This window comes from Pleurodeles waltl, chromosome 1_2 (assembly GCF_031143425.1).
Source record: "Pleurodeles waltl isolate 20211129_DDA chromosome 1_2, aPleWal1.hap1.20221129, whole genome shotgun sequence".
In the NCBI taxonomy this organism is placed as follows: Eukaryota; Metazoa; Chordata; class Amphibia; order Caudata; family Salamandridae; genus Pleurodeles; species Pleurodeles waltl.
This window is the reverse complement of record NC_090437.1, coordinates 1,264,161,867-1,264,178,056: the sequence shown is the minus strand read 5'-3', so window position 1 is coordinate 1,264,178,056 and position 16,190 is coordinate 1,264,161,867. Positions and strand designations below refer to the sequence as shown.

The 16,190-nt window shown below is 47.1% G+C and overlaps 1 protein-coding gene across 2 annotated transcripts in view; it reads left to right on the top strand.

The window, feature by feature from the left end:
• Positions 1-16,190, top strand: part of CTNNA2 (catenin alpha 2) — a 2,570,005-nt gene that overhangs the window by 719,347 nt on the left and 1,834,468 nt on the right. For both annotated transcript variants that reach the window (XM_069204683.1, XM_069204674.1), the window contains exon 6: positions 12,931-13,197. In XM_069204683.1, the coding sequence (XP_069060784.1) occupies positions 12,931-13,197 (267 nt within the window). The remainder of the gene's footprint in view (positions 1-12,930; positions 13,198-16,190) is intronic.

The window sequence follows — 16,190 nt, the reverse complement described above, 5'->3', positions numbered from 1 at the left end:
CCCAAGAATATCACATGCAGTGTACCCCAAGGTTCCTCCCTCAGCCCAACCCTGTTTAACATTTACATGACCCCCCTCGCAGACATCGTAAGATTCTACGGACTCAATTTAGTCTCTTACGCCGATGACACTCAACTAATCCTCTCACTCACCAAAAATCTCCACAACACTAAATCAAACTTCTGCAACGCCATGAACAACGTAGCAACATGGATGAAAAACAACTGCCCCAAACTAAACACTGACAAAACGCAAGTGCTGATCTTTGGGAAGAACACCTCTGTATGGGACCACAGCTGGTGGGCCGCAAAACTCGGATTAACGCCCTCTCCTTTAGCTCGCTCACGAAACCTCAGCATCATCCTCGACTGTCAACTATTCATGAATCAACAAGTAAACTCAGTCCCCTCCTTCTGCTTCTACATCCTCTGTGTGCTCTGCCGAATCTACAAAAGGAGCCCTACCGACACTTGAAAGATAGTCATGCAGGCGCTGGTCACTAGCCACCTCAACTATGGCAAAACTCTACACCAGAGTGCCCTCTCAGCTACTTAAAAGACTCCAGACTCCACAGTTCACTGCAGTCTGACTCGTCCTCAACCTCCCCAAGCGCTCATGCATCACCCCACACCTCAGGAACCTTCACTGCCTTCCCATCCAGAAGAGATTTCAATTAAAAAAAAACACACACTTCCTGTTAGAAATGGGGTATTTGGTTGACAGTCATGTTACCCCCTGTTCAAGCAAGGACCCTCACTCTAGTCAGGGTAAAAGAGAATCACCCTCAGCTAACCCCTGCTTACCCCCTTGGTAGCTTGGCAGAGCAGTAGGCTTAAGTTCAGAGTGCTAGGTGTAAAGTATTTGTACCAACACACACAGTAACTTAATGAAAACACTACAAAATGACACAACACAGGTTTAGAAAAATAGGAACTATTTATCTAAACAAAACAAGACCAAAATGACAAAAATCCACCAGTCAAGTTATCAATAAAAATGCTAAAAGAGTCTCTAAGTAGTTTTAAACACACACATGCGCTGCTAGCGTGAAAATGTACCTGGTGTGCGTCAAAAATAACTGAGTACGTGAGTCGGAAATCCAGCCACATGATGATCCGAAATCCCTTCAGCGCAGGTTGTGATCTCCCAGCCTCCGTCAGCGAAGCTGCGCATTGTTTCTCCTGCTCCGTGCGTCGATTCTTCGGTCCGTTTCCTGCGAGCGTCATTTTCTCAGCTGCGGAGCCGGCAGTGTGTTGTTTTTTCAGCCGCAGATTGGAGTTGCGTCAATCTTTTCTCCGCACGGCGTTCTGTGCGTGGATTTTCATATCTTTAGGCTGCCAGCTTCTCCTTTCAGGGTCCCAGGAACTGGATGGGCACAACAGAGCAGAGTAGGAGTCTCTCCAGAGACTCCAGGTGCTGGCAGAGAGAATTCTTTGCTGTCCCTGAGACTTCAAACAACAGGAGGCAAGCTCTAGATCAAGCCCTTGGAGATTTCTTCTCAAGATGGAAGGCACACAAAGTCCAGTCTTTGCCCTCTGGCAGAAGCAGCAACTGCAGGATAGCTCCGCAAAGCACAGTCACAGGCAGGGCAGCTCTTCTTCCTCAGCTATTCAGCTCTTATCCAGGCAGAGGTTCCTTTTGGTTCCAGAAGTGTTCCTCAAGTGTGTGGTTTTAGGGGGCCCTTCTTATACCCAAATTTCACCTTTGAAGTAGGCCTACTTCAAAGTAAAGTCTCTTTTTAATGTTAAATCCTGCCTTGCCTAGGCCAGGCACCCAGAGTCTCACCAGGGGGTTGGAGACTGCATTGTTTGAGGGCAGGCACAGCCCTTTCAGGTGTGAGTGACCACTCCTCCTCTCCCTCCTAGCACAGATGGCTCATCAGGAAATGCAGACTACACCCCAGCTCCTTTTGTGTCACTGTCTAGTGTGAGGCGCAACCAGCCCAACTGTCAAACTGACCCAGACAGGGAATCCACAAACAGGCAGAGTCACAGAAATGGTATAGGCAAGAAAATGTCCACTTTCTAAAAGTGTCATTTTCAAACACACAATCTTAAAATCAACTTTACTAAAAGATGTATTTTTCAATTGTGAGCTCCGAGACCCCAAACGTGAAATGTCCATCCGCTCTCAAAGGGAATCTACACTTTAATCAGATTTAAAGGTAGCCCCCATGTTAACCTATGAGAGGGACAGGCCTTGCAACAGTGAAAAACGAATTTATCAATATTTCACTGTTAGGACATATAAAACACATTACTATATGTCCTACCTTAACCATACACTGCACCCTGCCCTTGGGGCTACCTAGGGCCTACCTTAGGGGTGCCTGACGTGTAAGAAAAGGGAAGGTTTAGGCCTGGCAAGTGTGTACACTTGCCAAGTCGAATTTACAGTTAAAACTGCACACACAGACACTGCAGTGGCAGGTCTGAGACATGATTACAGAGCTACTTATGTGGGTGGCACATACAGTGCTGCAGCCCCACTAGTAGTATTTGATTTACAGGCCCTGGCACCTCTAGTGCACCTTACTAGGGACTTACTAGTAAATCAAATATGCCAATCATGGATAAACCATTTAAATACAATTACACAGAGAGCATATGCACTTTAACACTGGTTAGCAGTGGTAAAGTGCTCAGAGTTCAAAAGCTAACAGCAACAGGTCAGAAGAAATAGGAGGCAGGAGGCAAAAAGATTGGGGATGACCCTGCATAAGCAAAAAAGTCCAACACAACCACCTACCAGCCTAAAGCCAGGGGAGAACAATCAATACCTTGATGTACTTCCCTGATTGATGCAATAAATCAAGGACCCAGGCCCACAACAGCAGGGGCATGTTCCAGTTCTACGCCTTCCTGACTGCAGTTGGATCCCTCTGTCCATACTCTCAGGGCCCACTAAGCTAACCCATGGGGAACCCTTCTCCACATCTGCAGACACCATCTGTGCAGCACCTAACTTTACTTCGCTCACAGATGTATCCTAATGGGCAGATAGTACCACCAGGGCCAACACAGTGGTGTTGCCCACTCCACCCCCGGGGTGTGACTCTCACCCCACCCCCCCCGGGCAACTCTGTCCACCAGGACAGCAAGCCACAGTGACCCCCGACAACTGTCAGGGATGAGAGCTCGACCTCAGGCCTCTCTAACCACTGTGATTGTGGAGAGTGGGGGGCGGTAGCCCCAGGTGCCTGGCACCCTTTGACCACTCTCCCTTCCACCAGGTCAGGGATGACAACCTGACCTTGGTCCTCCCCTCTGGGGCTCTGTACCCTCCCTCCAGGAGCGGCACCCCAGAGACAAAAATTGTCAGGGTGCTTGTAGAAGCAGTCCTGCACAATTCTTCCACCAGTGCAGGGCTGTTAACCTGCAACTGGTCCTCCAACCTGGGGTCTGTACCTTCAGGTTGGACTAGGGCCAGGGGTGAGTCTTCCCTCCCCCTGCCCTCTCTTCTAGGGTTCTGCACCCCCCAACTAGGAGTGCCCCCCACAAAAGATAACATGGTAGAGGCACTGCTAGCAGTAGCCCCTTCCTCCAGGTCAGTGGGGACACCCTGAACCTGGCCTTCCAATCCAGGGTCTGTATCCTTAGATTGCACTGGGGTCAGGAGTGGGTCTCTCTCTCCCCTTCCCCTACTCTCAGGGTTCTGCACTCCCCCCTCATGGAGAGTACCCCTTGAAATCACACCGGGGGGTGATTGGGCAAACCGTCTCCCCCTTCATGTCAGGGTTTACCCCCTGCATCTGATCCTCCAATTCAGGGTCTGTACCCACAGACTGGACCACCGCCTGGCAACCCAGGACTTCCTGGGGGGCATACCTACCCCCCACCAGGTCAGAGTTTACACTCTGAACCTGGTCATCCAACCCAGAGTCACCATCCTGCGGTTGAACCACTGCCTGGTGCACCAGGATTTCCAGGGGGGCACACTTACCCCCCTCAAGAGGGACACTGTCCCCAAGGGCCACACAAGAGTCTGGCTGGCGCAGGTTTCCTGACCTCTGCCCCTCTGACAGAGTCTGGATTCCCCCTAACCCAGAAATGGTCTCACCAAGGTCATTCCTAGCACACTCTGCTCTCAGAGCTGAACCCTGACCCTCCAGGTTCTCCACTGGGGTCCGCAGCCCCCTCTCAACCCTCTGTCTGAACTTCTGCACCCCCTCACTGGGAGTGGTACTGCCAGACACCAGAACAGGTGGGACGCTGGCTACAGCCGCCCCCCCAAGATCTCCTGACACTGTGGGGTCTCCCTCAACAGATGGCCCTACGGTACAGGCTAGGCTCCCCTCCTGGTGTTTCCTCTTGGAACCCTCCAGGACCTGGGACCGTATCTTAGGCACCTTGGGCCTCAACCCATCCCCATTCCCTCTCCTCTGATACTGGACATGGGGTCCCTCACCCATCCCACTGCACTGGAACCTACCTGGGACACTACAATCCTTCCCTACCTCACCTGGTTGGGAAATACCTAGGATACTCCCTTCAGGAGCACCCCCAAATTCCTCTTCAGACTCTATGGTACTCACCCAGATGTCTGCCTCCATTGTAAGCTCCCTGGGGTCAGAGAACTCACACTCCACCTGGTGTTGGCGTAGCTCTGGAAAATAAGGACTAGACATATGCTCTCCAGCAATTACATCACTTAGCCCCTTACATGAATTAACCAAAGTACCCTTCACCCAACCATCCAGTGACTCTGCGTTGAAACAGCACCCCACATCACCCTCCTGAGACTGGTGAGACAGTACCTGACTGTCCCTGACACTTAACCCACACTCTTCTGGGATGTCTTCACACTCCATAACCAGGACTTCTACCTGGGGGGAACCCCTCTCCCTGTCACTCTGACCTAGAGTCAGCAGAGTGTCCCTCCCACCAGTAGGAATATGACTCTCCATGCCAGCTCCCCAATCCACCTCAGGGACCCTGTGCATCACTGGAGCTACCTCATACCCCTGAACCTCCTGGTGTGTGTTAACTCCCTCCTTCAAGTAGGGCACCACATCTCTGGGCATGTGCACTTCTTCAGCCGCACTGGATATAAAATTGTTGCTGCCACCATTCCAGCTGCACTCAGCCCATATGACTTCCAGCTCCTTCAATTTGAGCTCATAAGCCCAAATCCTCTTTTTGATCTCTATGTCCCTCCTCCTTTCTTCCAACTCCTTCTCCCTTTGCATCATCAACTCCTTGAACTTCAACGGCGAGCCCTCTCTGCCTGTCTGTCCTGTAACTCTTCAGGAGTCAGACCCTTGGATGACACCCTGCTACCCCTGCTGGGGACCCTCCCACCAGGCGTAACAGGTATCTCCACTACACCACTGTGTATCCTCTGCACTTCCTCACCCACATTCTCCTCCTCTGTGTGCCCTCCAGCCTCCTTGACTGTCACCCAGACCCTCTGTGCCTTTTGCAGCTCCCACTCCCTGGTGGAGCTCTCAGTGGGACAGTCAAGATCTTTAAGGAACTGTTTCAATTGAGCAACTGAGTACTCCTTCAGTTTCTCTATTTCAAACACAGCTCCAGCTGTTGCATCTCCAGATTGAAACATGATGGTCACAAGTGCAAAGTTCCAAAGGCAGAAAATAAGTTCCCAGTGAAGTAAAAAGAATCAGTCAAGGGATCAGCAAAATCACGGAAGTAGAACAAAAAGGAGTCCTTAAGAGAAAAAGCAAAAGATGACCAAACAAGTAGCATGTGGTCACGTAGTGGTCTGAACTCAAACAGTAGTGTATACTTAATCACTGTATGTCAAGTAGAAATACAAGTCCAAATCCCAACCGCTGATCACCAATGTTAAAAATGGGGTCTTTGGTTGACAGTCAGGTTACCCCCTGTTCAAGCAAGGACCTTCAATATAGTTAGGGTAAAAGAGAATCACCCTCAGCCAACCCCTGCTTACCCCCTTGGTAGCTTGGCAGAGCAGTAGGCTTAAGTTCAGAGGGCTATGTGTAAAGTATGTGTACCAACACAAACAGTAACTTAATGAAAACACTACAAAATGACACAACACAGGTTTAGAAAAATAGGAAATATTTTCTAAACAAAACATGACCAAAACGACAAAAATCCACCATACACAAGTCAAGTTATCAATAAGAATGCAAAAAGAGTCTCTAAGTAGTTTTAAACACACACTAGCGCTGCTAGCGTGATAAATGTACCTGGTGTGCGTCAAAAATAACCCTGCACGGGCGGGTGTGGGTCAAAAATAACTCGGCACGGCAGTACATGAGTTGGAAATCCAGCCGCACGATGATCCGAAATCCCCACAGCGCAGGTTGTGATCTCCCAGCTGCGCGTCGTTTCTCCTGCTCTGTGCGTCAATTCTTCGGTCGCATTTCCTGCGAGCGCCGTTTTCTCAGCTGCGGAGCCGGCGGCACGTCGTTTTTTCAGTCGCAGATCGGAGTTCCGTCAATCTTTTCCCCGCACGGCATTCTGAGCGTGTATTTTCTTGTCTTTAGGCTGCCAGCTTCTCCTTTCAGGGTCCCAGGAACTCGATGGGCACCACAGGGCAGAGTAGGAGTCTCTCCAGAGACTCCAGGTGCTGGCAGAGAGAAGTCTTTGTTGTCCCTGAGACTTCAAACAACAGGAGACAAGCTCTAGATCAAGCCCTTGGAGATTTCTTCTCAAGATGGAAGGCATGCAAAGTCCAGTCTTTGCCATCTTACTCTGGCAGAAGCAGCAACTGCAGGATAGCTCCACAAAGTACAGTCACAGTAGGGCAGCTCTTCTTCCTCAGCTATTCAGCTGTTCTCCAGGCAGAGGTTCCTCTTGGTTCCAGAAGTGTTTCTCAAGTCTGTGGTTGTAGGTGCCATTCTTATACCCAATTTCTCATTTGAAGTAGGCCTACTTCAAAGTAAAGTCTCTTTTGAATGTTAAATCCTGACTTGCCCAGGCCAGGCACCCAGACACTCACCAGGGGGTTGGAGACTGCATTGTGTGAGGGCAGGCACTGCCCTTTCAGGTCTGAGTGACCACTCCTTCCCTCCCTCCTAGCACATATGGCTCATCAGGAAATGCAGACTACACCCCAGCTCCTTTTGTGTCACTGTCCAGTGTGAGGTGCAACCAGCCCAACTGTCAAACTGACCCAGACAGGGAATCCACAAACAGGCAGAGTCACAGAAATGGTATAGGCAAGAAAATGTCCACTTTCTAAAAGTGACATTTTCAAACACACAATCTTACAATCAACTTTACTAAAGATGTATTTTTAAGTTGTGAGCTCAGAGACCCCAAACGCGACATGTCCATCCGCTCCCAAAGGGAATCTACACTTTAGTCAGATTTAAAGGTAGCCCCTATGTACCTAGGGCCTACCTTAGGGGTGTCTGATATGTAAAAAAAGGGAAGGTTTAGGCCTGGCAAGTATGTACACTTGCCAAGTCGAATTTACAGTTAAAACTGCACACACAGACACTGCAGTGGCAGGTCTGAGGCATGATTACAGAGCTACTTATGTGGGTGGCGCAACCAGTGCTGCAGGCCCACTAGTAGTATTTGATTTACAGGCCCTGGCACCTCTAGTGCACCTTACTAGGGACTTACTAGTAAATCAAATATGCCAATCATGGATAAACCAATTACATACAATCTTACATAGAGAGCATATGCACTTTAGCACTGGTTAGCAGTGGTAAAGTGCTCAGAGTTGAAAAGCCAACAGCAACAGGTCAGAAAAAATAGGAGGCAGGAGGCAAAAAGATTGGGGATGACCCTGCATAAGCAAAAAAGTCCAACACTTTCATTCAAGCCTCTCCACAATCTAGGGCTGTCCTACATCAACCATTGACTGTGCTTCTATGTCCCAGTATGACAACTGCACTGTGTCTCGCTAAACTTCAAACACACCCCGCATCCATTGCAGGCACCGCAGAGGCTGGGCCATCTCCTACATAGAAGCCAAGTCCTAGGACAGCCTGCCCCTCAACCTCGGAACAGCTTCAGAAGGAGACTCAAGCCATGGCTTTTCAGTGGCGATATGGCCCCCTCAGTGCCCAGATACCCTTAGAGGTGATGGTACAAATGCTATGATTGATTGATTGATGAGCAGTGGATGCAGGTGATTGCTCCTACTGTGGTGTGAGGTGTGTCATTACAGCAAATGGGGGACTGGTGCCAGGGCCTAGCTTCCTAAGGAGTGCTGCGGAGTATTGCTGGGTGATCATTGGATGAGGATCCCTGGTGCAGGGCATAGTCCAGGCATAGATGAGCGCAGACAGGTTCATCTTTATTGCACCTTCAGCGTGCCAATGGTGAATCCATGTTGTAGCAGCCATTAAGTAGGGCTTGGAGGAGGGGTGGAGTGCAGTGATGTCTGTTCCTCATTGAATATGCCTCGTGCACCATATTACGCACAAAATGCACTGTCCCCATTGCAGGCATTAAATCGTGCCTTCACTGAGTAGAGTGTGCCTGTGAAAATCTAGCCTGCAGTCTGAAACCACTGGCCTGTTAGATTTTGCAAAGTAATTTAAGTAGAGACAAGAATCACCACATAGTGAGTAAAGTTATGGTTTCACCTTGTCCACAGAAAGTGATTGAGCCTAGCTCCAGCTGATGAAAGTGACCTAGTACCCAAGAAGACTCACTAGGTGCCTGGGATCTGTAATAGTGACCAGAGAGGCATTACCCAGCCTTTGACCATTGGCTGTAGTAGTAAGCGGGGTGCAGAGGCCTATGCTCCCCTTGGATCTGTGGCAAGAGTCTATTCAGAAGAGCATTTGGAAGATTAGAAGCCTTTGAATGTATCAACCCTTGGCCTCCTGGTTCATCTGGATTAGAAATATTTTCTAATAACTGCTGTGTGTGTTTTTGGTGCAAGAGTGAATTCCAGCGACTTTACATCTCTGTTTTACCTAGGTGCATTTTTGTTCCTTTTTATTAAATAAAGCACATCTCCTAATCATTTTATCCATTTTGTTTTGTTCATTAAATCTTTCTCATTTTTAATAATTTGGTTTGGAAATTTTAATTATTGGTTTATTAATGTTGTTGTTGTGCTTCTTAAATAATTCACACATATATCTCTCAGGAAAACTGTTTCCTACTAGTGGTTAACCCCAGGTTTTCACACTGAGATTGTATTTGATCTAAATTGGAACTGGTTTACTAATGTATAGGGCTTCATATGTCATTCTCCCTATAGAAAATGGGTTCTGCCCATTTAATCGCCTTTGATTTTTCTATTTTGACTATGTGATTTTTTAACTTTTTCTGTGAGTGAGTCTCATGACCTGAATCGTACTCACTGTGAATTCATGGTTAATGGGCAGAGGTTGCTTCTCCACCTTTTAACTTAATGCTGCTGCTGCACAGCTAGGGTAAGGGACTTTGGTCTTGTTAAATGAGAACATATAACCTCACCTGTGTGCACACATGTGCACGTGAGACTACAGCACGGGTAGCCTTACACAGAAGGGACCATTCATGGATTGGTACTGACCTGCTGTAGGCCATATAATGTGAGCAGGCAATAATAGTGTAGATCTGTAATGCTTACTGAAAGTCAGCGATGCTTAACTGAATTCTACATTATGGGCAAAATCTGCACTACAGGAGAGATAAGCTCCATGTAGACATGCAGCATCTAGTGAAGTCTCAATCTTAGGACAAACCTGCATCTCAAGTGTCGACAGAGTCCCTTTTTCAAATCTACTTCCCTCCCCCCCATGGTACTTTAAGAATTTTCACATTTCCCTGACTCAGTCATCATCAAATTCCCAGCCTTTGTCCCTTTACTGGGCCAGGTAAATGCTCTGCTAGCCAACAGGAGGATACAATCCTTCCAACACAATAGGGCCATTCACAGTGCTTGACCCACTACCCAGCAAGGTAAGAGAGGGGTAAGAAATATGCATCTGCTAATAAACTTTTCATGCAGCACCTGTGTCGGTAAAGCTCAAGCATACAAAAAAACAATGGAAGAAGAACAGACCTCTGGCGCCAAACACCGGAGGAGGTCCACTTTGGAGTTTTGGTTGGAAGGGAACAGGTCACTATATAAGTTGTGGGTGGAGCTGAGGGAGCCAGAGAAGGTGTTTTCATAGCTCTCTTGAAGGCATCATGTTAAAATATCCCAGAATGCTATGCAGGGGGTTGAGATAGGGGCGGAACAGTGTGGGAGCCTCAAATAGCTAAGTATGCCTGGCTTCTAGACCTTTCTAACCCCACTTAAAAGCCCTGCATAAGAGAGAGACTAGTGTGAAGACAATGGTACTGGGAACGACAACATCAAAACAAGGACATACTGGGCGTAGGGAGCACCTGCCCTCCTGAAAGGATTGAATGCATGACTTTATCTCTAGCTGCCCCCAGACCCCCTGAGGAACAGTTGGGGGAATAGAACTGCTGGAGACCCCTGATCATTTACCTGGGACTTATGTGGACTGGCTCTTAACTCTGCTATGGAAGATGCACCTCCCCAACCAGAATAGCGCATCAGGAGTGTACGCAGAGGACAGGTCTGGTGCAGGGAGGCATAATACCAAGCTCCCAATAAAAGTGTGATTTAAATGCCTGGAGGCCTGAATAAAATGTTCTTATTGTGGTGGCAAGGGCTGGCCACCAAGGGTGAAACAAACCCCAAACCAGCAAAATCAGCCATACTTGGTGGGAGAAGGGTGGCTCAGCAGCTCAATCCCATATGGGGACTGAGAGTAGGTCAAAGCCCTTATTGCTTCATGGCACCTTTCAAAATCTTCCCCCATTGATGTCCAAGCCCCGGGGGTCAACACTTATCATTTATCTGACCTCGGTAGGGACGTGCACAGGGTACCCTCCAAAGATTTACTATTGGCCCCAGGGACCCCAGCGCATTCCACATTGTCTTAGGGGACCCAATCCCCAGGATCAAACAACCAGGCAGGTGATCTCATGTTCCCTATGCCAGGGTCAATTGGGGTGGCCCATCTGAACAGTCAGAGCATGGGCAGGAGAACCACAGTGCTGGCTCCTGCTCTGGCTACAGGGGAAGCCCGTTGCATGGATAACTAGCTGGGCTGTGCATTAGTGGAATCGCTCTCTGGCTGCAACCTTATGTACACACCAGGTGTCTCATAAAAGGGGCCGGGTCATCCATCCTCTGAAAATAAGCAGCAGACTGCATAGTCCCTTTTATAAAACAAAAGGAAAACTAAGAAAAAATGCATGCACCCCAAGTCCTCATGAAGAAAAAAATATCCACTTGCATATTCGAGGGGGCACGACTGACCTAGATCTTTTTGATTATAAGCTCTGGAATGCTGGGACCCCTGTTGGGTGGTCTTTAACATTATTTCCTATGAGGTTTTAACTCCATTATTTTCTATCAGAGGGATTTGATCTATCAGTCGTTTTCAGTAGCTTATACTCATAAATTGGCTCCACCCCATCTTTCAGGCTGGTGATAGCATGTAAGCCTACACTTTAAAGTAAATTTACACTCTGCTTTTGTGACTAGCAAAAGTAAAATTACTCAAAACCCTAGGAATATCTTTACTACTTGTAAATCTACACAGGTAGATTTACCTTTGAGAATAGGCCCTAATGACGTTGTAGTATCCCAAGCTACTGATAGTAGAGGGGAGGACTATACCATATTAGGGAAGATGAAAGATGGACAGTCAGATGGAAGGAGCTTTGTAAGAAGGGTCAGTGTTGCTACACGCCACAGCACAAGAGAGGACAGTCCTAAAACCTGAAGATGACCCCACTATTTAGCATTCTGATTTGATAACTTGTGCACCACAGTGTCACATGTTTTCAATGAAAGATGGTAAAGTACTGATGATACTAAACAGGGGTAATCAATTGAATTAATCAGACCAGGCTCACTTCGTGTTTCTTCTCTGATATGTTCAATAGATTTTTTTATTGTTTTTTAAACCATGTGTATGGTGGATCCTTAAGAAAGTGTTATCTTCGAGGTTAAGATACACCTATTCGTACATGCTTACAGAAAAGGCAACATCCTGCATTTGGACAATCACATCCATTCATATTTTGATGTATGCTGCAGTGTCTAATTTTTAGATACATGTGTATTAGAAGGGCTGATCCAAGTAGACTTTACATTTCCTCACTTACTCCCTTTGGTTATGATCTTCCCCAGAGCAATACTTGAGGGTCAGATCGCCAAAATAGCTGTTGGAGCATCCTTACCTGTAGACTACGTTCTTGGCAGTGAATTGCCACAGGAGAAATATGAGGGTTTGAGTACCAAAGGTACTTCATCAGAGGCCTCTGGCGAAACAGACTCTGAAATGAGGGAACAGAGTCCCAAGAGGAGAGTAAGGGATATTAGGCAAACTCAACCAACAGTAGGGTGATGAGCTGGGCAGAGATTACCAGCAGAGAACCCTGACTCTGACTCAAACAAATCTACTGCACTCATGGCAATGTTGCCTGTCTTGTGCCTATACTCTATGCATTATGCTTAGGATCTGTATCTTGCAGAATTGAACTTTCCATTTGATTTGTACACAATTTTTTGCATTGGCTTACACTTACTTCAACATATACAGCTCAACTGTTAAGAGGCAATTTATTGTGAAGATGAATACGGGAAATGTATTGCAAAGATTTTGGGAATATCAACTAATATATTGTGGATGCACTGGAAGCCCCTGGCTACTTACCTGACACTTCCTTAGATCATCTACTGCATTAGTGTATATGTTGCACATGCTTAAAGTTGAGCTGTATCATTATTAAAGAAGCTGTGAAAAAGCACCTTTTCACAAGAGTAAATCAGGCTTACACCTGTGAAAAGCTTAACAACACTGCCCCCTACTGTTTTAAATATGGAAATGAGAAATAAGATTCACACTATCCACAATGTGAGGAAATAATGCTGCGTATTGTGTGCAGTTGATGTTATTTTCACAGAATATTTTATTGGCCTGTCCCTTCACTCCACTGTCTGCTTGCTTTTAACCAGGAACTGAAAGACCCCCACTGTAGAGATGAAATGGCTGCCGCGCGAGGAGCGCTCAAAAAGAATGCCACAATGCTCTACACTGCATCACAGGCGTTCCTCCGTCACCCTGATGTGGCTGCTACAAGGGCCAACAGAGACTATGTTTTCAAACAAGTCCAAGACGCCATCGCTGGTATATCAAATGCAGCCCAGGCGACCTCCCCGACTGATGAGAAGCAGGGGCATACTGGCATTGGCGAGCTTGCTGCAGCCTTGAATGAGTTTGATGTAAGTAAATAAAGTTGAACATATCAAGAAAGAAAATTATATGTCTTTTTGAGTCAAAATATGTGTTTCATGTTTCAGTTCTATGCCCTGCTCTCACCCACTTCTCCCTCACATGCTATTTGTAGGTTTCACCTGGCCAGCACTTGTGCTGTGCTTGTGAAATCTATTGTATCCAATTTACATCTTAAAAGGGGCTCACACCCCACCCTTCGTTTTCATTGATTCCTGTGCTTGCCACTTTTTTTCACTATTTCTATTGGCTGTAACATATTTCCAGCATTTACCAATGTTTGTTCCTCATGTGTTTGCTCTTATCAGTGTCCTGAGGCCCATGTACTGTTTTCATCCACTTTGGTGGAACTTCTTTTAAGTGTGCTGTGCTGATCTCAGTGGAGAGTTTGTGATCCCAGTTCTGCCTGCTTTGTGGGAAGCACATCGCTCCCATCGCAACAGCACTCCCCAGTTTCCCCAGGGCAATGCACACTCGCCAGTTCCCCTGGGGCTGAAGCAGGGACCCACTCTAGTTTTTATCTGTCGTCTCTTTCCTTTAATTTGTGTTTTTGACGTTTCCTTTTTCTTCATGTTTTCGATGTCTTTTCCTTTTCAGTAGGTTTTCTACATTGTTCTTTCTTCCTACAGTGTCTTATAATTTCTATTTTTATCTTTTTGCTAATTTTCTTCTCTTATCATGCTTGTCATGCTATCTCCCTAAATGCTGCCTCCCAGATGCTCAGTATAGCTGCTGTTAGTTTGAAAACCACAGACTGCGGTAACCATCAGTAAAGTACAATCAGCTCCTAACACAGAATCCACTTGAAAAAATGCCTGCCTGCAAGGCCATGTCCAGGGATGCAGGAGAAGCTGAGGAGCAACGTAGAGAGTATAGGGGCTCGGTCAAGGCATGCCAGACACTGTTGTAATGTTGGGAACTATAACCTTGGTGAGGCTGCTCTATGATCCACAGGGCAGCTCATATTCAAGAAGATTTTCATCTGGGTGAAGGGAAAATGCAGTATTTGGCGCCACCTAGATGTAATGCAGCAGTAGCTGCAACAGGAATTTACAGTTCAGGTCTTTCGTTTATTATATAAAAACATGTAAAAGGAAAGCGGGCCTCAGAATACCTGGGGCACAGAGCAAAACAGCCCGGCAGCCCCCCACCTCCAAGTTTAAGTAATAATTGGTATGTTAAGGATTAAAACATCCTTTGTTTGCTACGGCCGCAGAATTGCATAATTCCTCTGGCCCTAATCACCCTTCAGAGTCTCAAGATTGTAAGACATAAGCAACAAAAGCACACCTTCTGTTTCCAGATACAAACGGTCAGATCGTTTTTAGGTTGTTTCAACAATTATACACACAGCCTCCCAACTGGGGATACCCTGTGCTCCCTTACTACACAAAGGTGCTTGAAAAGGGTCATCTCTGTGTCGATGAGCTACTGAACTATGCAGAAGATCAACAACATAGGCTTGCTCAGTACACTGAGTCGAGGGCGGCCCGTCCATTAGGGCAGAGGGGCCACGCCCCCCCACCTTTTGCCCCTCATGAAGAGTGTTTGTCAGGCTGAGCAAAGGTCAGCCTGACAGACACTCTTCATTTTCAGGTCAGGCAGCCAGGAGCAGACATGCGCAATTTGCGCAGACTCCTGGCTGCATGAGCTGATCTATGCTGGGCTTTCGAGGTCACAGCTCATATGGGCGTGACCTCCTCCGCTCAGCAAAGGTGCCTCGAGGCCCTCCCCCGGGTGAGGAGGAAAGCGTCACCCATTGACTTTGACCTGGGTGCTTCAGGTTTAAGCCCTGAAGCGCCCAGGGCGAGTGTCAATCAATGACACTTCGTCACAGAGTGGGGTGGGATCAGCAGACTCACTGACCACATCCCACTCTGTGACGAGGCTGGGACTGCTGCCTTCCCTCACTGGCTGACCTAAGGTTGGCAGCAGCCCCAGCCCTCCTGGGACCTCCGAGGCTGAAGGTAAGTGTGTGTGTGTGTGAGATCTTTTTTAATGAATGTTTGGTGCGTGCGTGCATGCTTGAATGTTGATCAGTGTTGTTAATGGATGTGCGTGCGTGTGTGTGAAAGTGTGAGTGTGCTTCCTACCCGCCCCTCTCCCACCTAAAACTGCTGGCCGCCACTGCACTATCACAATGATTAGCAGTGAATAGATGGGACACTTGTCACTTGTCAGAATGTCATCATCACTCCTTTGTGCTATTCCCTGAAGTCCATCACCAGGATTGGGAAGTGGAAAGCGATCTAAAGGGTGGTGTCTTCTGAGTGTTGGGCTTCACATTAAACCATTTGCATGATTTCATAAAAAGTGTGCGATGGTTTAGTGAGGCTGAGCAGAGCGTTGGGTATCACTGACGGGGAGAATTAAACGATGCACGGTGAGTAGCAGAGTGTCAGTTCATAAGGGAAGAGTGCTAATGTTCCACATGATCTTATCTGCCTACAGGATTCTCCAATCACTGCCCATCACATAATGACCTCCTGGAATTAAGACAGGTTTATTAGCCTTCGTTCACCTATGAAAAGTATGAATGAAATGAATAAACTATGTTGCTTCTAATCAGTCTTTCATCTCCAGCATTTTTCCTGGCTGAATCGTGTCTGTTACTTTTTATTTTTCTGTTTCAACTTTTTAAAAGTTGTGCCACTGAAAAGTTAGGTCAAACCCAGAGCAAAGTGTAATTCCTTTCCTATTCTCGTCCCTGTCGCCTAGTTAGGAATGTGAAAAGTGGCCTCTGGATATACCTCAGCATGCAATTACTTCTAGAAATGCCTAAATACGAGGCCCGGCTGGCCGTCAGTGTTATTGTTTTATCTTTGGAACCTATGTTTCTTGAACAGCAAAGCTGAGCCTAATCCATTGACAGATGTCAACACACGTAACAATGTTCACCCACTCTCTATCAAGCAGGTTTAAACCGGAACTGACTTCCTTTCTACAAATTGTTCTCTCAAATTTTACACCTTATAACACTTTT